Raw genomic sequence first — 25,432 nt, forward strand, 5'->3', positions numbered from 1 at the left:
GGGCTCCTCCTGGGGGGGTCTTGGGTTTCCAGGGTGAAGACGCCATCAGTCCGCTCCAGCTGAGTGCCGCCTCCCGGCTTATTAACTCCTGTGGACGCTGTCCACCTCAGCCGGCCCAAGGGTCCACTATTGACTTTACTCATAACATAACATGGATATACGGCATAAGGAATGCCAGTATTTGGCCATGAATTGAGCCCCTTGATCGGAGGCAATGTGCAGGTGGAAGACATGGGTCACAAAGAGCTTTGCTAACTCGGATGCAGAAGGTAGACCAGGAAGGGCGACAAAGTGGGACATTTTAGAGAAATGGTTGATGATGACCCAGATAATACGGTGGCTGGCAATGGCTGTAACAACCCCTAAGGTCATCCCACCATAGATTTTTGCTGGGTGCAGGTCAGACAAGAGTCCACAGAGGCCTGGACATTCTTTTGCATCTGGAGGCCACCAGTAATACCGCTGGAGGAGTGCGATGGTTCAGGCCCGACCAGGATGGCCTGCGACACAAGAATCGTGGGACCCATTCCAAAACCTTTTGATGGAGGCAGAGTGGAACAACCGTCTTTCCTGGGGGGACGGTCATGGTGATAGCCAGTAGGATTTGTGCTGGGTCAATGATGTACCCAGACGGGTCAGGTGTATCTTCTACCTCGAAGGACCGGGATAGGGCATCTGCCTGGGTGTTCTTGGTTGCCAGTCTGTACCTTACTTTGAAGTCAAAACGGGTGAAAAACAGAGACCAGAGGACTTGGCAGGCATTCAAATGCTGGGCATTGCGTGGGTGTTCTAAGTTTTTATGGTCGGTGTAAATCATGATGCAATGTTGCGCACCTTCCAGCCAATGTCACCATTCTTCAAGTGCCATCTTTATAACTAACAATTCCTTGTCCCCGATGCTGTAGTTTCATCCAGCAGGTGAAAATTTCTGAGAGAAGAAGGAACAAGGATGAAGGATCCCTGTGTCAGAATGCTGACTTAATATTGCTCCGACTCCCAACGAAGAAGCGTCCACTTCAAGTATAAAAGGACATGTGCGATCAGGATGGTGGAGGCAGGGTTCTCGAAGGAAGGCTTGCTTCAATTTGAAGAAGGCGTTGACTGCCTCTGGAGGCCAGTCCTTGGTATTTGCTCCCTTTTTGGTGAGCACCATAAGGGGTGCTGTGATCTGAGAGTAATTGGGAATAAGGTGTCGAGAGAAGTTTGCAAATCCCAAGAGCTTTTGCAGAGGACGAAGACCAGAGGGATGTGGCCAGGTCTGAATACATTCCATGTTCTCAGGGTCCATGCAAAAGCCACAGCTAGAGATTATGTACCCCAAGAAGGGCAAACTCTCTTTTTCAAAAATGCACTTTTCAAAAGAGATGTGAATCGTGTGCCCGATCGTCTTAACGATCGGGTTCGGCTAGAGGGGGGAAAAAATCTGATCGTGGGTGATGTGGGTGATGTGAATCGGAATTGGTTCCGATTCACATCGTTATTTTTTTTGTAGTGAGGCCCAACCCTTTAAAATTAACCCCTTACCTTCCCCCACCCTCCCAAACCCCCCAAAAACTTTTTACAATTACCTGGTGGTCCAGTGGGGGCGCGGGGACTGATCTCCCACTCTCGGGCCATCGGCGCTATTTTGGCTGCCACTCAAAAATGGCGCCGATGGCCCGATAAAAAAAACAAACCACCTGACCCTTTAAAAACGACCCCTTAGCTTCCCCCACCCTCCCGAGCCCCCCAAAACATACCTGGTGGTCTAGTGGTGGTCCCGGGAGCGATCTCCCGTTCTCAGGCCATCGGCTGCCACTCATAAAGATGGCGCCGATGGCCCTTTGCCCTTACCATATCACAGGGTATCCATGCCATTGGCCGGCTCCTGTCACATGGTAGGAGCACTGGATGGCTAGCGCCATCTTTAAAGATGGCGGTGGCCATTTTATGATGGCGGCGGCCGTCTTTAAATACGGCGGCGGCCATCTTTAAAGATGGCGCCGGCCAGCCAGTGCTCCTACCATGTGACAGGGGCCGGCCAATGGCATGGATACCCTGTCATATGGTAAGGGCAAAGGGCCATCGGCGCCATCTTTATGAGTGGCAGCCGACGGCCTGAGAACGGGAGATCGCTCCCGAGACCACCACTAGACCACCAGGTATGTTTTGGGGGGATCAGGAGGGTGGGGGAAGCTAAGGGGTCGTTTTTAAAGGGTCGGGTGGGTTTTTTTTTTATCGGGCCATCGGCGCCATTTTTGAGTGGCAGTCAAAATGGCGCCGATGGACCGAGAGCAAGAGATCGGTCCCCGTGCCCCCACTGGACCACCAGATACTCGTAAAAAGTTTTGGGGGGGTTCGGGAGGGTGGGGGAAGGTAAGGGATTAGTTTTATAGGGTTGGGGTGGGTTTAGGGGTTTTTTTGGTGTGCCGGTTTTCCCCGCCCTCCCCCCTCCCCCGATTTACGATTTTTCACGATAAATCGGGGGAATTTCTATTGTATCGCGACTCTTAACGATTTTTGACGATTTAAAATATATCTGACGATTGTTTTAAATCGTCAAAAAACGATTCACATCCCTACTTTTCAAGCTTGGCATACAGTTTATTAGAGCATAGACATTGAAGAACTTACCGGACATGTTGACGATGAGAAGAAATATCTTTGGAAAAGATGATAATGTCGTCAAGGTAGACTACCACACAGACATACAAGAGAACTTGGAAAATCTTGTTCATTATGTTTTGAAACACGGCGGGACATACATTACCAAGTATTCGTAATGGCCACCCAATGATTGAATGCCGTTTTCCATCCATCACCTGATTTACAAGCCGATTCAGTAAAGTCCGCGGGAGAGCGGACGAACGCCCGCTCTCCCGGCACGTGCACCGGCCACTTGCCGGTGCGCGCGATTCAGTATTTAAATTAGGTGGTGCAGTAGAAACAGGCAAAAGGAGGCGCTAGGGACACTAGCACATCCCTAGCGCCTCCTTTTAGCCCGGAGCGGCGGCTGTCAGCGGGTTTGACAGCCAACGTTCAATTTTGCCGGCGTCAGTTCTCGAGTCCGCTGACAGTCACGGGCTCGGAAACTGGACGCCAGCAAAATTGAGCATCCGGTTTTTGGCCCGACAGCCGCCGGCCCATTTAAAAAAAAAATTTCTTTTTTTTTTTTTTTTTTACTTTTTTTACCCTTCGGGACCTCAGACTTAATATCGCCATGATATTAAGTCGGAGGGTGCACAGAAAACCAGTTTTTACTGCTTTTCTGTGCACTTTCCCGGTGCCGGCAGAAACTAGCGCCAACCTTTGGGTAGGCGCTAATTTCTTAAAATAAAATGTGCAGCTTGGCTGCACATTTTACTTTCTGTATCACGCAGGAATACCTAATAGGGCCATCAACATGCATTTGCATGTTGAGGGCGCTATTAGGTGCTGCGGGTTGGATGCGCGTTTTCCGCCCCTTACTGAATGAGGGGTAAGGGAAAACGTGCGTCCAAGAGCAGGTTAACAGTGCGCTCCGTCGGAGCGCACTGTACTGTATTGGCCTGTTAATGTGGATAAGACTGTACGCCCCGTGGAGGTCAAGTTTTGTGAATATCCTGGCTCCTTGAAGGCAATTGAGAAGTTCAGAGATGAGGTGCAAGCAGTAGTGATCCTTCTTCATTATAGCATTCAAACCCTGATAGTCTATGCAGGGTCGTGATGTACCATCCTTTTTTGATACAAAGAAGCAGCCTGCCCCAGCCGGGGACTTGGATAGTTGAATGAAACCCCTTGCGAGGTTCTCCTGGATGTACTGGGACATAGCCTTCATTTCTGGGAGAGATAGTGGATAGACTATTCCTCGTGGTGGAGTAACACCAGGAATAAGATTGATGGTGCAATCAAAGATTGATGCTCAGTATAGTCTCTTTGTTCTTAGAGAAGACATTGATAAAATCAGCATACTGTGGTGGTAGTCCCAAGGAGGTTGTGGCTAGAGACAGGAGATAGAGGCTGAATCTGACAAAGACAGGACGTATGACAGCAAGGACTCTGCTTTGCTAATTGCAGGGTTCCCCAATCAAAACTAGGAGAATGACGCTGCAACCAGGGCAATGCGAGCATGATTGGGTGTACAGCCTTCTCGAGGACAAACAAGTTTATCTCTTCTACATGTAGGATGCTGGTGTGGAGGTGTAGTGGCACAGTCGTCAAAGTGATCCGACCTGGAAGGGGTTCTCTGTATATGGAAGATATGATCAATGGATAGTCTCAGGTGATCCACCAGTGCCTTCATGATGAAGTTCCCCCCTGCGCTAGAGTCCACAAGTGAGATGGTGGAGAATACCTGGTCTCTTGAGGTTATTTCCACAGGAAGGATGAGTTGAGGAGCAGGAGAATTATAGCCTATGAACATCTCCCTACTAGTTCCTAGGCTCATCAGTTTCCTGTTTCTCCTGGCAATGTGCTAGAAGATGCCCCTTGCCTGTGTAGTAGACACAGAGGCCCAAGGTACGGCGACTGTGTTTCTCCTCCAACATGATGTGGCTCCACCCCAGCTGCATGGATTCTTCCGGACAGGCCAAAGCAGGTGTTGTCACCATGGTTGGCGTAAGGGGATGGGAAAATGATGGGGCCAGTAGCACCTGCCTGCATGATGTTCGCATATCCCAAGCCCTCTGTTGAAAATGCTAGTCAATCCTCCTGGTCAGATCAATGAGGGCATCTAGGGAGTTAGGCAGTTCTCTGGCAGCGATCTCATCTTTAATTTGGGGGGATTCTCCTTCCAAAAAAATGCTCTGGAGGCTATCCTCTTGCCAATTCAATTCCATGGCCATCGTGCGGAATTTGATGGCATGCTCCATCAGGGGTCTGGTGCCCTGCCGCAGGTGCAGTAGATCTAATCCCACTGTGGCCAGACGTCCCAGTTCATCAAATACCAGTTTAAAGGCTTTGATGAAGAGTTGTATGTCCTGAAGTAAAGGATCTCCACACTCCCAGAGGGGGGAGGGTCAGGCTAAGGCCTTCCCATCCAGGAGAGTAAGGATGAAGGTGGTTTTAATGGCATCATTGGAAAACTATGCTGGTTGAAGAGAAAAGTGCATAAAGCACTGACTGAGGAATCAGCGACATTGTTTAGGATCCCCGGGGTATTGGGAGAAGGACTGGGGAGGGGGCCACCACAGTTACCGTTGCTGCTGGAACCCCTGGATTAGTCAAGGTAGTGGTTGCATCAAGATGGGAGCTCAGCTATTCCATCGAACTTGCCAATGCTTCCAGGAATTGTTGCTGCTGCTGTATTTTATGAGTCAAGCCCAGAATGGCTTGGAGGCCAGAGAGCTCTGCTGGGTCCATCGCCTCAGCAAACTGTTGTAGAGCGTGGGCCCTTGGACCAAGGTGAGGTTGACGCTACTTGCAGGGAGGAGTCCTGCAGGTCCTCGCCATTGATTGGCGGAACTGACCGGTGCAGAGACCCAACAGGACCTTCACCAATACCAGCTCTCGTTCCCCGCAGGTTGAGCCCTCGGGTGCCGGGACGGCAGGACTTAGATGCAGGGCTCCGATGATAAAGAATCCCACGACAGCAGCAGATGATAGCAGAGTCAAGAAGACCCAAGGATCAGGGCAAGCAGTGATAAAGCAAAGTCCAAGACGTGAGCAAGTGGTCAAGACAGGTGGCAATCAAAGCGAAGTCCAAAAGACATACCGGGGTCAAAGCCAGAGAAGCAATCCAGGAGGAAGGTAGGACGAAGGGCAAGAGTCAGGAACACAGAGTCAGGAACAAGGAGAGATGCAACCAGCTACTCCTAGGAGCTCGACCTGTTGCTGTGACATCTACAGCAGGCCAGGTTCTGCTTTAAATAAGAAGGCTGCAGTGATGTCATTGCTGGGCACCACGAGAGGTTTCCCGCCGCGGGCCCTTTAAATTGAAGAGGGATGTGAGCGCACGCACCTAGGGACGCTCACACAGAATAACAGCGTCCCTAGCATGGCATGGTCCCTTGAGTGCGGCGGCCTGCCACGTCTGAGTCGGGGGAAATGCGACAGCATCGATGTTCCAGCCGCTTCCCTGGGTTTCAGGTGAGTGAAGCCAGCCACGGGATAGGCCCATGGCCAGCCAAGCGCAACACTTTTTTGCCATTTAGATGGATAATTTTTGAATTATATGTCTAAAAAGCTTTTGAATACAGGCCTCCAAGTATACATCTCTTTTTACATACATATAGGGGTAATTTTCAAAAGGATTTACATGTATAAATGCAACTAATATTGTAGCAATTTTCAAAAGCCATTTACACATCTAAAGTGCACTTAGGTAAATCCTATGGACAATTCAATGTCATATATTGTAGTCATTTTTAAAAGCCCACTTACACGAGTTAAGTGCATTTACACATGTAAAACCCGGTTTTTAAGCGTGTAAATGCTTTTGCAGATCAGGCCTATAGTATAAAAATATGCAAATCTTTTATTGGCAGAGAAATTATGTAGATCCTTTCTAAGACATCAGATACTGCTCATCTACTCCGTCAGACTTTACATGTTCTTTTGGGAGCACATTTAGTACCGGAGCAGTAGCCTACTTGTTGTAGCAACAGACTGAGACATAGGAAAGGTAGGGTTCAGATCTTGCTTCTTCCACTGATGCTCCTTGTGACTTTGGGCAAGTCACTTTACACTTCATTGCCTTAAGTATAAGCTTATTTTCCAAGGAGCACACCTTAGCAAGTCCTACAATATTTCCCCCATTGGGAAAAATACTTAGAAGCTTAGGCCTGGACCTTAGAGAATCTAGACCTTAGAGACCTTAGAGAATCTGGCGGTAATGGGGGGGCGGGGTGCAAAGCGGGGGGACGGTCCTGCGATAGTCGGCAGCGATCGCACCTCCGCGGTGCGATCGCTGCCGGCTTTCGCGTTGAATAACTACACCATAAAAGGAGTAGTTATTCGGCACGAAACTGGCGGCGATAAAGAATCTTCCCTTTCGCCGCCAGAGATGTGTCCGCAGCGTCAGCCCCGGTGCCGCCCCGACTCCTCCTCTTCCGGGACCGACTCCACCCCGAGCTAGCTATCGCGTGCGAAAAGTTCCTTTTCACGTGCGATAGCATTAGAGAATGACCCCCTTAGATGGTGGCCCCAGAGCCGGGGGCTGCTGTCTTTTAAATGGTTCAATGAGACACATAGTTCTCTCCTGGGCTGTAAAATCAGTGGGGATCTATAGCAGGGGTGGCCAACGCTAGGGCTCAAGAGCCACAAACAGACCTGGTTTTTAGGATATCCATAATGAATATGAATGAGATAGATTTGCATACAAAAGAGGCAGTGTCCAGTCTCCATAGGTGTTTTTCTGTTTATTCACTGTTGTCTCCTGCTTCCACAGCAGCCTTTCGGTTTCTGTTGCTAATGTTATGTTCATGCCTTTATTTTCCATAATTTCTTTGTTGTTGTGTTGCCAACTGGTGGTCATCGTGCAGATTCACAACTTCTGCTATATTCAGTCCAGCTGGCTCTAAAGGGTTAACTTCTGTCTTGGACGCAGAGGATCATGGATGTTGTTCTAGTTTTGTGTCCAGTCAGTTCTGGGCAGCTTTCCAGCGTGTGTGCTTCAGCAGCTAATCTGGTCAGCCCTGCAAAATTACCTTCATTTTACCTGTCTTCATTTCTGTGGTGTTGCGGCCTAGACGACGCTGGTTGCTGTTATTTCCTATGCAAAGTAAGACTCTGTTCATTTGTTTTACCTGTTAATACATTTTTGGAGTTGAAGAAGCGGCCTCCTTAGCGAGTAAGGACCGAGTTACGCTATCTGTTTAGGCTGTCGAAAGAAAACACATAGCAGAGAGAGAATACAGCTCCCTGCATGGTTCAAACCATTGTACAGCTGTGGCACACTTGGCAGAATGTGGATCGCGGCCCCTCACCCCATGCACATTAACGGGATTATCCTGGTCAAAAGGAAACAGATGGCTGGAAGTCACTTCTCTGTGGCCCAGACGAAGAGGAAGCACCATGGAAGCCAGGGCATTCCCCCTACAAGACCCTGGCATGGCAGAAAGCAGCCCCTGGCTAGCAATGCTTTCTGCCGTGCTCCCTCCTTCCACCTGACAGAGCAGCAACAGTGAATGCTACTTTGATCCTGCCACCAAGATCCTGCCACCAGAACCAACCACCACCTCAAAGGTAAAAAGAGAGAGAAGAAGGAAAAACCATGATGGGCCCAGGGGAAATGAGAGGTGAGAAGATGAACCAGAAAGCAATGGGCAGTGAAGGGCAGGGTAAAAATCTGATGGAAGAGGAGGGAGAGAAGGGCAGGAAGTAGAATGAAAGAGACAAACCTGGGGCTATAGTAAGGTGGCAAAGTATGGGGAATGATAAGAATGCGAGGGAGGGAAAAGATGAGAGAAACTGGGAGAAGCAGGCAAACCAGGGAGAAGAAGGAGAGTGGAAGAACACACCACAATTTTCCATGAGTTTCCACTTATGTACACGTAATACAAGGAAAACATCATCAAGGGGTTTCATATCTGCTTTTATTACACTTGTTACAAATGGCACAGTCTTTCATAATGCAAGAAATAAAAAGATATTAATTTGTTGTATGTATTTTAAGCACTGTTTGCCCTAGTTAAATAGGTGTATGTCTGTTAAAGAAAATGTTGCCTACCTGATCAAGAACATCAGAGAACTGTCTAAGTTTACTGAGCTCCACTAAGTTCAGCCATGTCATGTCCAGAATCCACTTAGATGGCTTCGGAGGACAAGCTTTAAGGTCCAGAGATGCACCTCCTGCAACGAATTATTTAAGATGATAGATGAAAATGTACCACAGATACTTAAAAGCTGAGCTTTTCTTTATAAATGTGACAATGTCACAGGTCAACCCCAAGGTCATGCATATTTTAATATAAACTTAGAGGCAGCATTTATAATTCCAATTTTTATTATTTTCCTTACTTGCCAAACTTCATGTTGAGGTTTAATGATCACCATGACCGTTGCCAATTACTGAAGGCTTGCATTATATGTGCAATTGAAATGCTCTCCTCAAAATCTGCAATGAACATCTATCACTAAAGTGTTATATTCCAGCCCACCCCTCTGCTCTCCTCCTTACACAAAACAAGTGCCAGCGAGACATGCTGACGGAAAGCTAGAATATTGTAGAAGTTTGAGCAGGGACTGTCAAGAATACCAGAAGGAACAGCTCACTTGAAAAGACCCTCCCCTCCATATACAATCCCCTGTGTCCACTTCTGATGATTTGGAAGAAGAATGTTTATGTGAACTTTAGGTTTATTTTATTTTTACCTTGCCTTTTATTTTTTTAGCATTTTGTATTCCTGCCTGCTTTATGCTTAATTAATTTTATAATGACTTATTTTATACAGTTTCATTATTTTTATATTATACCTTTATCTTTTCAGTTCTATTTTATCAGTTCGTGCAAACCGTTGTGATGGTATTTTCCAAATGAAGGTATATAAAATTTATACAAATAAATAAATAAATAGATCTGTGATAAAAACTTAATATGACCTAACACAATATGGGGCGGATTTTAAAACAATACGCGCGCCGGTACTTTTGTTCACGCCACCAGCGCGAACTAAAGTACACCAGATTTTAAAAGATACGTGCGTATCTTATAAAATCCGGGGTCGGCGCGCGCAAGGGGGTGCACATTTGTGCAACCTGCGTGCGCCGAGCCCAGCGCGGCCTGCCTGTTCCCTCCGAGGCCGCTCCGATTTCGGAGCGGCCTCAGAGGGAACCTTTCTTCGCCCTCCCCCCACCTTCCACTCCCTTCCCCTACCTAACCCACCCCCCGGCCCTATCTAAACCCTCCCCTTACCTTTGTCGGCAAAGTTACGCCTGCTGAAAGCAGGCGTAACTTTGCGCGCGTAGCCGGCAGCCCCGCTCCATCCTCCGGTCCCGGGGGCATGGTCCGGAGGCCTCAACCACGACCCCGGGCCGGCGCCATGCCCCCGGGCCCGCCCCCGAAACGCCGCGTCGTTTCGGGAACGCCCCCGGACACGCCCCCTCCCTCCCCATTTCGAAAGCCCCGGGACTTATGCACGTCCCGGGGCTTTATGCGCGCCGGCGGCCCTTTTAAAATCCGCCCCTATATTTCTAAACTACAGTAAGCTTGCACAACCAGCTGGCAAGTTTTTGACAATTGTCATGCCTTGTAGTTCCTCAGTTCCATGTAATATATGGAATCTGTCAATTTTCTCCTTCTCCAAAATCAGTTCCAGTTTGAAAATCAATAACTTTGGGTTGCTTTATAGAGTGCATTGGGGAGCCATCTTTCACTCACAAGGCTGGATTAGCTTCCTGTATTTTATTATATGATACACAGAGGGGCAAATTTTCAAAGGGGTATGCGCGTAAGATACACGCGTACCCCGAGAAAACCTGTCCCAAGTTCCCCCTGCGTGCGCCGAGCCTATGATGAATAGGCTCGGCGGCGCGCACAAGCCCCGTGACGCGTGTAAGTCCCGGGGCTTTCCTGGGGGGGCGTGTCGCAGCAGTGCATCATTCGGGGGCGGGGCCACGGGCATGGTTCCGGCCCGGGGACGTGGCCGAGGCCTCTGAAACAGCTCCCGGGTTGGGGAATTGCGCGCCAGCTGGCCGGCCGGCGCAGACGTAACTTTTAAAACAAAGGTAGGGGGGTTTAGATAGGGCTGGGGGGGGTGGGTTAGGTAGGGGAAGGTGCGGGAGGGTGGAAGGAAAGTTCCCTCCGAGGCCGCTCCGATTTCGAAGCGGTCTCAGAGGGAACGGAGACAGGCTGCACGGCTTGACGGAGGCAGGCTGCGCGGCTTAGCGCACACAGGCTGCCGATTTTGGGCAGCCTTGCGCGCGCCGACCCCGGGTTTTAAAGGATACACACGGCTATGCGCGTATCTATTAAAATCCAGCATACTTTTGTTTGCGCCTGGTGCACGAACAAAAGTACGTGCGGGTGTACTTTTATAAAATCTACCCCAGAAAGTTCATTTAGAATCCCTGAAATCTGATTGGTTGGAAATTAGCAATTACTCCTATTAATTCATTAACAGTAGCCCATTTATAAACTTAATTCTTTGAAATGTTATGTGCCTGGAATTGTAGATAGGCAGATTCTACATTTTTTAATAAACAAATAAAAAAATTTTCACCAGATAGGGCTTTCACTTCATGTTCACTAAGTTGCAGGCATCAAAGCTTCCCTACCTCACTTCTCCAGATAGTGCTAGCCAATAATGAATACTTTTGCCAAAGGGGATTATTCCTGTTTTAAATTATTGGGAAAGATTCTTTTAAAGATTAAACATTTAGAAGTGTTGCTTTGATGTTCAAAATTTAGTCCTTGGCTTAATTTTGTTGAGGACTTATTAATGACTAAATTCTGACATGTCGATAAGATCTATCATATATAATGTATGTGTGTATATGTATATATATATATATACATATACACACATATGTGCTCTCTATTAATTGTGTCTAATTGCTCTCTTACTACTTTCACTGTAGTGGGCATATATGTATTAAATATATTTCTTCAAGCTTTTAATGCACTTAAGGGATGGATCTTTTCCTTTGTTGGAAACTCCACACATTTAAAATAAATCAGTTTCTTATTTTTTATATTTTCATTTTTATGTGCCAAGAAAACGTTTGGTAAAATTCAGTGCCGGCCCCTTAACAACCTCATCTGCTAACATCCGAACTTAGCATATAAACACAAAATCTGGGCCATCCTTCTCCTTGTCTTGTCCCCTTTTTCTCCCCCTCTTCCTTTCTCTTCCTTCCTTTCCCCTATTTCCTCTCCCAACCTTACCTTATGCAACCTGAGGATCATGTTCAGAACCAATATTATAACATATCATGCATTCTTCTTCCTTGCGTCTTATTCTCTTATTACGGCCCTGTTTCACCAATTGTGCTCATAGGCTTCCATATACATTTCAATTTATCAAATTTACTTTTTCTTATAGCCATAATCTCCATCAGTTTCTAACCCAAACCTATCCCCCCCCCACCCCGCCTTCCCTCCTGCCTCTCTGCTAAACATCCATCTGAACATCCATCAACATCTGCGTAGTGGAAACTCCTAGTGAAGAGGACATTGCAGTAAATAGCTGCTTTCAAAAAACCACTCTTTCTGATGTACATGTGGCATGGAGCACCTAATTTGAGCTAAGCAGTGAGCAGATGGTAGAAGAGAACAGAAAACTCTTGGTCAGATGATTTATTTTCCTGAGATCTGCACTGCCACACCCTCCTGACCTTTAATGAGCGTGAGGAACTCCTCGTGTTTCACTTTGTGGCTCTGCATGTCGATCTTCAAGGCGAGGAGAAGTGTAAACAAGAATTTGTGCTCTTCATAGAGTCCTCTGGCAGCATATTTATACACCTCAAAGGTCATGTGTTCAATGATATTTGCTATTCGTTTGCTGGTGATGGGGTTTTTGACAGATCTGCGTACAAGAAAGCATGAGCAAGCTCTTATTTCCATGTTTTTTGGCAACAGTCCTCTTGGGGTCATCCCAGAGCCTGCAGGGCTCACAATCATAACTCTTTTCCAGAATATGGCTGCTTTTTTTTTTTTTTTAAATATGAAATGATCCCCAAATAAGAATTTTACTTCAGATGACCATTAGACACAGTGCATGAACAGTATATTAATGTTTGTTTGTGGGGTTCACATGCAAAATTATTAAAACACACCTCAGGACATTTTGTGGAATGTGTACACAAAGGGGTACATTTCGAAGGGCTCTGGCACCTTTTACACTGATAAAAAAGGAGCTAGCCTACCTACATCAGCCATATTCAGATATGCAGATATTTAGGGTAAATTTTGTGGGCATAGGGACGGTAACTTTCAAACCGGCGCATGGGCGCACATTTGTGCATGTGTGTTGCCCATGCCCAGGCACATGGGTTTTTTTATAACTTGCGCACGTTATAAAATAGCTTGGCCGCATGCACATGTGCACTGAATTTTAAGTGGGCATGTGCATGGGCATGGGTGCCCAAATTTTAAGTGGGCATGTGCAAATTTTAAGTGGGCATGTGCATGTGCATGGGTGCCCAAATCCCACTTCTACTGCGTAAGTCAGCAGATTTTAGAAGGGGCACATGCCCAAGACATTCCCAGTTTACCAAATCGACCACTAGTTAAAAAGCTAGGTCCTCCAACCCCCCCTGGTTTGATAGCCTATGATCCCTCCCAATTATCCCAGACCCTTTAAATATTTCAGAAATGGATCAATCCTTTTATTTTATGACATACATATCATCCATAGCAGAAATACAGTTACGCAACAGGGGATCTCGGTGCACACCAGGGTGTACAAGTATTTAAACCCTCATGTCCAGGCCAAGCCCTGAAAAGCCCCATGCAGAACATGCCCAGCCCCCGCCCGTTTCTGGAAATGTTTTTGATGTGTGTGCTGCGACATTTATGCACATATATGGATGCTTTGTAAAATACAGTAGGTGGGCATAAGCCCAACTTCTTCGTTCATCCCCTAATTTCGGCATATGCCAGGCTTTTAAAATTCACCTTAAAATATATGTGTTCCATAGAGGAATATGTTCAATACTCAATTTTTCAGTTCGTGTAACTCAAAAAGTTGCATGCTCAAAGGCTTTGAATGTAGATCTCACCATTTATGCAGATACCTTGTGCTTGAAAATTGGCTAGGACCCAAAACTATTAACCTTGTCATTTAAAGTTACTGTATTTTCTAGTGTATAAGTCGTGGGGTTTTGTTTTTTTCAAATTTTCATCAATGCATCCTGTACAACAGTTTTTCTAAATATCTCCGTATCTCTCTCTCTCTCTTTCCTGTGCGCGGCCTGTGAACAGTGTTTCTTTACCATAAGAGTGCCTGTGACACCTATGACTGCAACTCTCCATGCTGCCTCTCGAATGCCACTAAATGGACTTACTTTTGGCAGTCGCCTAGTACACCTGATCCTCCCGCGCCCTATAACTGTGATTAGGATACTCACCTTATGCAGCCGCTGTCTCTTTCTTAGTGACTTTCTGAATCTGATTAGGCAGTGATATAGCATAGGACATAGCATAAACGCATCAGTCTCTGTACGAACAGGTGCATCTTCTATAAAGGTGCGACTTCTATAAAGGTGTGACTTGTGTACAAACTTTTTCATAAAAATGGCTGTTAATACAGGGGGTGTGACTTACACAACAGTGCAACTTATATGCCAGAAAATACGGTATAACAATAAGGATTCATAAAACCCAAATCTGAGGTGAGGGGATGGAAGGGGATATTATAAAACAACTGAAGTCTTTCTTATGGAACATGAAATCATATTTTTGGCATTCTTGTACCTGGCCAATGAAAGGTCAAAGAGCCCCAGGAACTGTCGGAGAGAAGTCTGATACATCACGTTGACCATGCTCATCTCGGTTATAAGGAAATAGAGGATGCTTCCTCTTGATGCAACTAGGACACAGATTAAAAAAAAAGATGTTGCACAGAAATACAGAGGAAACGAATATGTATGTGAGAGAGTGGTGGGGGAGTAGTGGAGAGAAGAGAGAAAGCTGATATGCGCATGCCCTCCCTCTAGCCACACGGAATCTCCCAAGATGAACACGATTGGAAAGTTTACAGGTATGGCATTTGCAGAGAGGTGGCTGGGGGAGGGAAGGGGTTGTAAGGAGAGTTTGCTGTTTCAAACTGCATACAAACATCAAACGGGAAAGGTAACCGGGACTGGCAGTATCCTCCAAAGAGGGGTAGGTGCTGATCCCATTCATTAAAAGAAATTGGGTTAGAAAAATTTGCTATTTTTTTCTGATTCCAGGCCGTGTAACCTGTTTTAAAGTGATATGATTATCTCTAAGGGCCAAATCTCAGTTATATCCCAGAATTTACCATCTCCTCTCTACTTTGCATCCTGTTAGAATGAATTAGTAGCTTCATCTTTTTTCTTCTTTATCCACCATGTTGGTATAATTTCTTTCAACTGAGGTTGGTTCTCCTATTTATTGTGGACTTACAATAGCAAAATGAAGTCAAATGCTTTAATTTCTTAGGCAGTGTTTGCTTTTTTTCTGGTTCATATTCCTCTTAAAAGTTTGTTTCTTGGAAATATAAAACTGAAAATTATTTTAAAAAATAGAAATATTAGACTTATGGCAAATGGAGAAATCCAGTGGTTCCATGTAAATTAAGGGAACCACCTGCTGCTAACAGTGGGCCTGGACTGCCTACAGGAACAGGGCTCCTTTTAAGCATTGTGCACTGAGTTTCCTCTGATCATTTCTTTCCTCCTACTCTGCGCTGCTTGTTGCTTGTAATTTTACAGGTTGTTCGCAGTTCTTAATCAGCAAAATCTTCGGCTCACCAGGTCTGTACTCCTCTCGGGCTGCGTTGATTTGTATTTCCGTCTCTGCTGATATCTGGAGTTTCTGGGTGACTTCTTCTGCCGTCTTTTTTGTGGTGCTCAGTACAACGATGAGACTCTCATCCTCCACCAGGGAGCCCTGAGTACTCGTCAGGCGGTACAGAAGATTATCTTCCAGCTCCTTCATCTTTCTCTTGTTCGCAGTCACATCTTCTATGAGATCTGTTCTCTCTTTTTCTAGTTCCTGTTCAAGAAGGAAGGAAGACTTGCATCAGTTTCCATCATTACTTTGAAAGAAATAATTGCATCAAACTTAGCTGGTACCACAATACACAAGCAGAATGACTCATGCACAGTTATATATATATTTTTTTTGAATTAAAATCATAAGAGGTAGAGAGCACATGATTTTCAATGGAAAAACATCTAGAATTCTGTATTTTGAATAATTATGGAATTATGGCAAAAAAATGGTGAGTCTATTCCACGTAATCATTGCTAATGGCAGTGGCTATTCTCTAAGGGGTAGATTTTCAAAAAACGCGAATAGGCGTACTTTTGCTGGCGCATCAGGCGCAAGCAAAAGTACGCTGGATTTTAGTAGATACGTGCGGAGCCGCGCGTATCCACTAAAATCCCGGATCGGCGCGCGCAAGGCTATGAATTCTGTATAGCCGGCGCGCGCCGAGCCGCACAGCCTACCCCCGTTCCCTCCAAGGCCGCTCCGAAATCGGAGCGGCCTTGGAGGGAATCCTCTAACGCCCTCCCCTCACCTTCCCCTCCCTTCCTCTACCTAACCCACCCGCCCGGCCCTGTCTACACCCCCCCCCCTTACCTTTCTCCGGGGATTTACGCCTCCCGGAGGGAGAAGTAAATCCCCACGCGCCAGCGGGCCTGTTGCGCGCCGGGACGCGACCTGGGGGCGGGTACGGAAGGCGCGGCCACGCCCCCAGACCGCCCCGGGCCGTAGCCACGCCCCGTACCCGCCCCCAAAAAGCTGCCGACACGCCCCCTAAACGCCGTGACGACCGGGCCCGCCCCCCGACACGCCTCCCTTGGAGAACCCCGGGACTTACGCGAGTCCCGGGGCTCTGCGTGCGCAGGTAGGCCTATGTAAAATAGGCTCACCGGCGCGCAGAGCCCTGCTTGCCTAAATCCGCCCGGTTTTGGGCGGATTTAGGCGAGCAGGGCTCTGAAAATCCGCCCCTAAGTGAACTTAATAGCAGGTAATGGACTTCTCCTCCAAGAACTTATCCAATCCTTTTTTAAACACAGCTATACTAACTGCACTAACCACATCCTCTGGCAACAAATTCCAGAGTTTAATTGTGCGTTGAGTAAAAAAGAACTTTCTCCGATTAGTTTTAAATGTGCCCCATGCTAACTTCATGGAGTGCCCCCTAGTCTTTCTACTATCCGAAAGAGTAAATAACCGATTCACATCTACCCGTTCTAGACCTCTCATGATTTTAAACACCTCTATCACCTCAGTCGTCTCTTCTCCAAGCTGAAAAGTCCTAACCTCTTTAGTCTTTCCTCATAGGGGAGTTGTTCCATTCCTCTTATCATTTTGGTAACCCTTCTCTGTAGCTTCTCCATCGCAATTATATCTTTTTTGAGATGCGGCGACCAGAATTGTACACAATATTCAAGGTGTGGTCTCACCATGGAGCGATACAGAGGCATTATGACATTTTCCGTTTTATTCACCATTCCCTTTCTAATAATTCCCAACATTCTGTTTGCTTTTTTGACTGCCGCAGCACACTGTACCGATAATTTCAATGTGTTATCCACCATGACACCTAGATCTCTTTCTTGGGTTGTAGCACCTAATATGGAACCCAACATTGTGTAATTATAGCATGGGTTATTTTTCCCTATATGCATCACCTTGCACTTATCCACATTAAATTTCATCTGCCATTTGGATGCCCAATTTTCCAGTCTCACAAGGTCTTCCTGCAATTTATCACAATCTGCTTGTGATTTAACTACTCTGAACAATTTTGTGTCATCTGCAAATTTGATTATCTCACTCGTCGTATTTCTTTCCAGATCATTTATAAATATATTGAAAAGTAAGGGTCCCAATACAGATCCCTGAGGCACTCCACTGTCCACTCCCTTCCACTGAGAAAATTGCCCATTTAATCCTACTGTTTCCTGTCTTTTAGCCAGTTTGCAATCCACGAAAGGACATCGCCACCTATCCCATGACTTTTTACTTTTCCTAGAAGCCTCTCATGAGGAACTTTGTCAAACGACTTCTGAAAATCCAAGTATACTATATCTACTGGTTCACCTTTATCCACATGTTTATTAACTCCTTCAAAAAAGTGAAGCAGATTTGTGAGGCAAGACTTGCCCTGGGTAAAGCCATGCTGACTTTGTTCCATTAAACCATGTCTTTCTATATGTTCTGTGATTTTGATGTTTAGAACACTTTCCACTATTTTTCCTGGCACTGAAGTCAGGCTAACCGGTCTGTAGTTTCCCGGATCGCCCCTGGAGCCCTTTTTAAATATTGGGGTTACATTTGCAATCCTCCAGTCTTCAGGTACAATGGATGATTTTAATGATAAGTTACACATTTTTACTAATAGGTCTGAAATTTCATTTTTTAGTTCCTTCAGAACTCTGGGGTGTATACCATCCGGTACAGGTGATTTACTACTCTTCAGTTTGTAAATCAGGCCTACCACATCTTCTAGGTTCACCGTGATTTGATTCAGTCCATCTGAATCATTACCCATGAAAACCTTCTCCATTATGGGTACCTCCCCAACATCCTCTTCAGTAAACACCGAAGCAAAGAAATCATTTAATCTTTCCGCGATGGCCTTATCTTCTCCAAGTGCCCCTTTAACCCCTCGATCATCTTAACGGTCCAACTGACTCCCTCACAGGCTTTCTGCTTCGGATATATTTACAAAAGTTTTTACTGTGAGTTTTTGCCTCTACACCAACTTCTTTTCAAATTCTCTCTTAGCCTGTCTTATCAATGTCTTACATTTAACTTGCCAACGTTTATGCATTATCCTATTTTCTTCTGTTGGATCATTCTTCCAATTTTTGAATGAATATCTTTTGACTAAAATAGCTTCTTTCACCTCCCCTTTTAACCATGCCGGTAATTGTTTTGCCTTCTTTCCACCTTTCTTAATGTGTGGAATACATCTGGACTGTGCTTCTAGAATGGTATTTTTTAACAATGACCACGCCTCTTGGACATTTTTTACTTTTGTAGCTGCTCCTTTCAGTTTTTTTCTAACAATTTTTCTCATTTTATCAAAGTTTCCCTTTTGAAAGTTTAGCACGCGAGCCTTGGATTTGCACACTGTTCCTTTTCCAGTCATTAAATCAAATTTGATCATATTATGATCACTATTGCCAAACGGCCCCACCACCGTTACCTCTCTCACCAAGTCCTGTGCTCCACTGAGAATTAGATCTAAAATTGCTCCCTCTCTCGTCGGTTCCTGAACCAATTGCTCCATAAAGCTATCATTTATTCCATCCAGGAACGTTATCTCTCTAGCGTGACCCGATGATACATTTACCCAGTCTATATTGGGGAATTGAAGTCTCCCATTATTACTGCACTACCAATTTGGTTAGCTTCCCTAATTTCTCTTAGCATTTCACTGTCCATCTCACCATCTTGACCAGGTGGACGGGAGTATACCCCTATCACTATAGTCTTCCCTGACACACAAGGGATTTCTACCCATAAAGATTCAATTTTGTATTTAGTCTCATGCAGGATGTTAATCCTGTTGGACTCTATGCCATCCCGGACATAAAGTGCCACACCTCCTCCTGAGTGCTCCTCTCTGTCATTGCGATATAATTTGTACCCTGGTATAGCACTGTTCCATTGGTTATCCTCCTTCCACCATGTCTCTGAGATGCCAATTAAGTCTATGTCATCATTCACTGCTATACATTCTAATTCTCCCATCTTACTTCTTAGACTTCTGGCATTAGCATACAAACATTTCAAAGTTTGTTTTTTGTTTGTATTTTCGTTCTGCTTTTTAATTGATAGGGATAAGTTAGAATTTTTTAGCTCAGGGGAGTTTTTAGTTACAGGCACTTGGACTACTTTTCTAATTATTGGAACCTCACTGTCGGAAGGCCCTAATTCTAATGCATCATTAATATCCTTTAAAGATACCTCTCTCCGAACCATGTGCTGCTGAGCGACTGTCGGCTTTCCCCTTTGTTCTAGTTTAAAAGCTGCTCTATCTCCTTTTTAAAGGTTAGCGCCAGCAGTCTGGTTCCACCCTGGTTAAGGTGGAGCCCATCCCTTCGGAAGAGACTCCCTCTTCCCCGAAAGGTTCCCCAGTTCCTAACAAATACAAACAGTCTAACTTCAGTTAGTCAGCCTGAGTAACTCACTGCTCCCTTGATTAACAAATGTTGTTCCCTATTCAAACCCAATCACACTACCTCAACACCTTTCCAAGGTGAGTAACTGAGCTGAACTATTCAACTTTTTTACTTTGGTATATACTGCTCCTAGCTTATTTCTAGCTTCTGGCTACTTTTTTTTTTTTTTTTTTTGGGGGGGGGGGGGGGGTTGTGGGTTTTTGTTTTTTTTCAATACAAGCACTCAGTTAGTATTAAATACAAACACTCAGCTCTTTAAAAGTCTGGAGAACACTCAGTTATGCAGACTTTTAAAAATAAACACACTACCTACTGCTACCTTATTGACTGACTAAAAATACAAACAGTCTAACTTGTTTATTCGCTGCCTACCTACTGCTACCTTATTGACTGACTAAAAATACAAACAGTCTAACTTGTTTATTCACTGCCTACCTACTGCTACCTTATTGACTGACTATTTAAAAATGCAGTCTAACTTGTTTATTCACTGCCTTTCTGACTATTAAAGGCACAAACACACTAAATAATATTCCCAAATAGTTAACTTTGCCCCAATACTTTTAAAAAAGACAATGTCCCAAGCAAAAACTTACTGATTCCTTTCAGCCACCAACAAGGTGATCCTCTCCTCTCAGTGTTTCCACTGGAATGTGGGTTACTGAGCTCTTTCCTTCTAATTTATAATGTGCTTCTTAGGTAAATTAGTGCAAAACAATCCCTTAGGAGATGTATACTTCAGTTAGATTTCCTGAGTGACTCTTCAGTTAGATTTCCTGAGTGACCTTTCAGTTAGATTTCCTGTGTGACTCACTGCTGTGCTGATTAACAAAGAATAGTACCTATTCACAAACACACAACCTTCACACTTAGGGGTAGATTTTAAAAGAAGCGCGATCAGCCTACTTTTGCTTGCGCATCAGACTCAAGCAAAAGTACGCTGGATTTTAGTAGATACGCGCGGAGCCGCGCGTATCCACTAAAATCCTGGATCGGCGCGCGCAAGGCTATCGATTTTGTATAGCCTGCGCGCGCCGAGCCGCGCTGCCTCCCCCCGTTCCCTCCAAGGCCGCTCCGAAATCGGAGCGGCCTTGGAGGGAACTTTCCTTTGCCCTCCCCTCACCTTCCCCTCCCTTCCCCTACCTAACCCACCCCCCCCGGCCCTGTCTACACCCCCCCCCTTACCTTTGTCGGGGGATTTACGCCTCCCGGAGGGAGACGTAAATCCCCGCGCGCCAGCGGGCCTGCTGCGCGCCGGGCCGCGACCTGGGGGCGGGTACGGAGGGCGCGGCCACGCCCCCGGGCCGTAGCCACGCCCCGTACCCGCCCCCAAAACGCTGCCGACACGCCCCCGGAACGCCGCGACGACCGGGCCCGCCCCCCGACACGCCCCCGACACGCCCCCCTCCGAGAACCCCGGGACTTACGCGAGTCCCGGGGCTCTGCGCGCGCCGGGAGGCCTATGTAAAATAGGCTTCCCGGCGCGCAGGGCCCTGCTCGCCTAAATCCGCCCGGTTTTGGGCGGATTTAGGCGAGCAGGGCTCTGAAAATCTACCCCTTAGGGCCTTATTTTCCAATATCGCATTGGTAACGCATTAGGGGGCGTTACCAATGCAAATGAGGCTTCTTTCGTGCAGTGGGGAAACATCGTGTGCGGCGATGTTTTCGCCATTCGCGAAAACATTAGCGCCGCACGCGATGTTTTCCCACTGCACGATGATTCTTTCAGGGTTTTAGCGCGGTGCACGATGTGCCTATGCCCTACATAGGTATTTGAATCCCTATGGGAGGGCTACCTACTAACTCGGGGTGGGGATTAGGTATGAGCGTCGGGGGTTGGGGGCCACTTTTGCATTCCACATGAGACCTACGGACAGAACAGTGGTCTCTAGTGCAGATTTGCTGGCCGTCGGAGTGAGGACGCTCACACCAAGAAGTGGTTTGGGCAACGTTCTCTCCACCTAGCTTGATGAACACTCTACCTGGGCAACAACATGCTAGGTGGAGAAAATGTTGGCCAAATCTCCGCTTGGAGTGAGCGTCCTCACTCCGACGGCCAGCAAATCTGCACTAGAGACCACTGTTCTGTCCGTAGGTCTCATGTGGAATGCAAAAAGTGGCCCCCCAACCCCCGACGCTCATACCTAATCCCCACCCCGAGTTAGTAGGTAGCCCTCCCATAGGGATTCAAATCTCTCTCTCTCTCTCTCTCTCTCTCTCTCTCTCTCTCTCTCCCCTCTGCAACAGGCTGTCCGGAACTACCGTGGATGGCGATAATCCTTTTCTGGCCCGTAGCGCAGTCCATAACGCGAAGTTGGAGTTGTAGTTAAAATCCGCGATAGCAGCCGCGCTACCACTGCGGTTGTTTCGCCGCACACGATACACAGGTTCCCGCTTTACATATGCTCCGCCCCAACTCCGCCCCCTGAATACCAAATGACTAATTTGCATTTGCGAATCGCGTTAACAGCTGTTAACGCGATTCGCGAATTTATCGCACGCGGTAAAGTGCTTTGAAAATGAGGCCCTTAGTTAGTCAGCCTGAGTGACTAACTGCTCCCTTGATTAACAAATGTTGTTCCCTATTCAAACCCAATCACACTACCTCAACACCTTTCCAAGGTGAGTAACTGAGCTGAACTATTCAACTTTTTTACTTTGGTATATAATGCTCCTAGCTTATTTCTAGCTTCTGGCTACTTTTTGTGGTTTGTTTGTTTTTTTTGTGGGGGTTTTTTTTTTCAATACAAACACTCAGCTCTTTAAAAGTCTGGAGAACACTCAGTTCTGCAGACTTTTAAAAATAAACACACTACCTACTGCTACCTTATTGACTGACTAAAAATACAAACAGTCTAACTTGTTTATTCACTGCCTACCTACTGCTACCTTATTGACTGACTATTTAAAAATGCAAACAGTCTAACTTGTTTATTCACTGCCTTTCTGACTATTAAAGGCACAAATACAATGTCCCAAGCAAAAACTTACTGATTCCTTTCAGCTACAAGCAAGGTGATCCTCTCCTCTCAGTGTTTCCACCTCTAATTATATCCCCCCTCAGCCGTCTCTTTTCCAAACTGAAAAGTCCTAATCTCTTTAGTCTTTGGTGTCTGATCTTTGTATTTTTCTAAGCAGTTGGTCCTGGTCTCTTTTTCCCATTTTTTCCCTTGTCGCTCATTTCCTAATTCCTCTTCAGTGTCTTTTCTACTACTGTCTTCTTCCCTTCCACACACACACATATATACATACATGCTTTTTCTCACAGACTCCCTCACACACTCAAGCTCTCACTCTCATATGCTCTCCCCCCCCAAGCTCAAATTCTCTGCAGACATACATACAAGCTCTCACTTCTCTCACCCCTCCCCAGGCTTATATTCTTATGCATTCACAAACGCACATCCAGGCACCCATTCTCATCCACACACACAAACCCATACTCCCGTTCTCACCCACACATACACATGTTCAAGCTCCCATTCTCACCCACACATACACACATTCAAGCACCCATTCTCACCCACACACACAAACCCAGACTCCCATTCTCACCCACACACACAAACCCAGGCTCCCATTCTCACCCATATATATACACACATTCAAGCTTCCATCCTCACCCACATATTCAAGCTTCCATTCTCACCCACATACATTCAAGACTCCATTCTCACTCCCATACACACCCAGGCTCCGATTTTCACCCCCACACATACACACACATTCAAGCCTGTGCACAGTTTCCGCTTCCTCGCCCCAGAGCAGGAAGATCAGCTGGCCTCTCCTGCTGCCACTGGCCTCCTGCTATCTTCGGGCCATACGGCCGACCGATCTTCCTGCTGGGGGGGGGGGAGCGGAAGCTGTGCGCGGCGCTTCCGCTCTCCTCCCCCCCCCCAACAGGAAGATTGGTTGGCTGTATGCAGGAGGCCGGTGGCAGCAGAAGAGGCCAGCTGATCTTCCTGCTCTGGGGGGAGGAAGCGGAAGCTGTGTGCGGCGCTTCCGCTCTCCTCCCCCCCCCCCCCAAACAGGAAGATCGGTCGGCCGTATGGCCTGAAGATTGCAGGAGAGGCCAGCTGATCTTCCTGCTTTGGGGGGAGGAAGTGGAAGCTGTGCAAGGCGCTTATACTCCCCCCCCCCCCAAAACAGGAAGATCGGTTGGCCATATGGTTGCAGGACCGCTTCCCCACGTGTGCCGTGATGGCGCGCCAAGCATGGGTTCTCCTCTTCACTGTTGCGGGGATGAGATCCCGCGACAGCCTTGCAGTTCTGGTGTCAGTTGGGTGGGCTTGGGTCTAAATTGGGTGGGCAGCTGCCCACCCAGGCCACGCCACTGATATATATATATCAACCTAATAATTGAAGGTTGACCGACGTGCCGCAAATGCGCAGTAGAGACCAGCTCTACCGCACATGTGCGGACGAGCACGTCGGTCTCAGCCAGCATCAGAAAAAGAACATGGCGGTGTCGAGTGGCAGCAGCGGCGGGTGGCAGCGGCGGCGGCGGGGCAGCGGGCGGCGGCAGCGGCGTCCAATAGCGAGCGAGGGAGGGAAGAGAGAGAGAGAGGGAGGGACGGACGGACTGAGTGAGAGGGAGGGAGTGACTGAGTGAGAGGGAGGGACTGAGTGGGAGGGAGGGAGGAGCTGAGGGAGGGGGAGGACTGAGTGGGAGGGAGGGACTGAGTGAGAGGTAGGGAGGGGGAGGGACTGAGGGAGGGGGAGGGAGGGACTGAGTGAGAGGGAGGGAGGAGTGGTGAGTGTGTGGGAGGGAGGGAGGGGGTGGGGAAGAGTGAGGGGAGAGGGAGAATGAGGGAGAGGTGAGAGACAGGGATGTGAGTAAGTGGAAGGAGGAGAGGGAGAATGAGGTGAGAGACAGGGATGTGAGACAGGGATGTGAGACAGGATGTGAGACAGGGTGTGAGGGATGTGAGACAGGGATGTGAGTAAGTGGAAGGGTAAGAAGTTGTGGAGCAGAGAAAAAGGGAGTGGAGGAGGGCTGAGGGGGAGGGGATGGGATTGAGAGAGGGTGGGGAGTGACTGGGGGAAGGGGAGAGAGGTGGGAGTGACTGAGGGAAGGGGAGGGAGGTGAGAGTGAGGGGAAGGAGGCAGTGGGAGACAGAGGGTGAGTAAGACTGAGTGGAGGAAAGGGGAGGAGTGAACGAGGGGGAAGGGGGAGAGAGGGAGAAAAAGTGTAGAAGGGTGCTGTGTTAGAAAATGGACTGAAAAAAAAATGTAATGTAGCCCGTTTTAACGGGCTTAACGGCTTGTAAATATATATATTGCAATAGCTGAACTTTTGAGACCCAAAGGCCTCTTCTGAACTTTTTTTTTTAATTGATCCTTTAAACGTTATCACAACCCAAAAAGACTTCAGTTTTCTTCAGGACCAATAAGGTTACTAGAACTACTATTGCACTGTATCACTGATAATCCGTTTATCATCATATCAGTATGGTAGCACTATGAATATCCTTACTGATAACGGTGTAATAGGTTTCTCCACAGTGATACCATACTGCTATTACGACCCCTGCTATTAGTTACTGTCCCTGTATTGTTATATTGATATCTAAACATGGATATTTACCCAGATGGCAATTTTGAAACAGAACTGTAGAATATCAAAACTCATGAATACTTCCATGTTGGAATAACCTCTAGCTCTAGATGTGGCCATCAGCTCGTATGAGAGAGATGAAACACA

General features: G+C 46.8%; 1 protein-coding gene across 1 annotated transcript in view; it reads right to left on the reverse strand.

The window, feature by feature from the left end:
• The window catches only part of DNAH5 (dynein axonemal heavy chain 5), a 640,276-nt gene that overhangs the window by 90,942 nt on the left and 523,902 nt on the right, over positions 1-25,432 (reverse strand). Inside the window, 4 exon segments of the mRNA XM_029590044.1 lie at positions 8,627-8,748; positions 12,232-12,422; positions 14,312-14,426; positions 15,334-15,577. Of these exon segments, the coding sequence (XP_029445904.1) occupies positions 8,627-8,748; positions 12,232-12,422; positions 14,312-14,426; positions 15,334-15,577 (672 nt within the window).

The sequence above is a fragment of the Rhinatrema bivittatum genome, chromosome 2, assembly GCF_901001135.1.
Source record: "Rhinatrema bivittatum chromosome 2, aRhiBiv1.1, whole genome shotgun sequence".
Lineage (NCBI taxonomy): Eukaryota > Metazoa > Chordata > Amphibia > Gymnophiona > Rhinatrematidae > Rhinatrema > Rhinatrema bivittatum.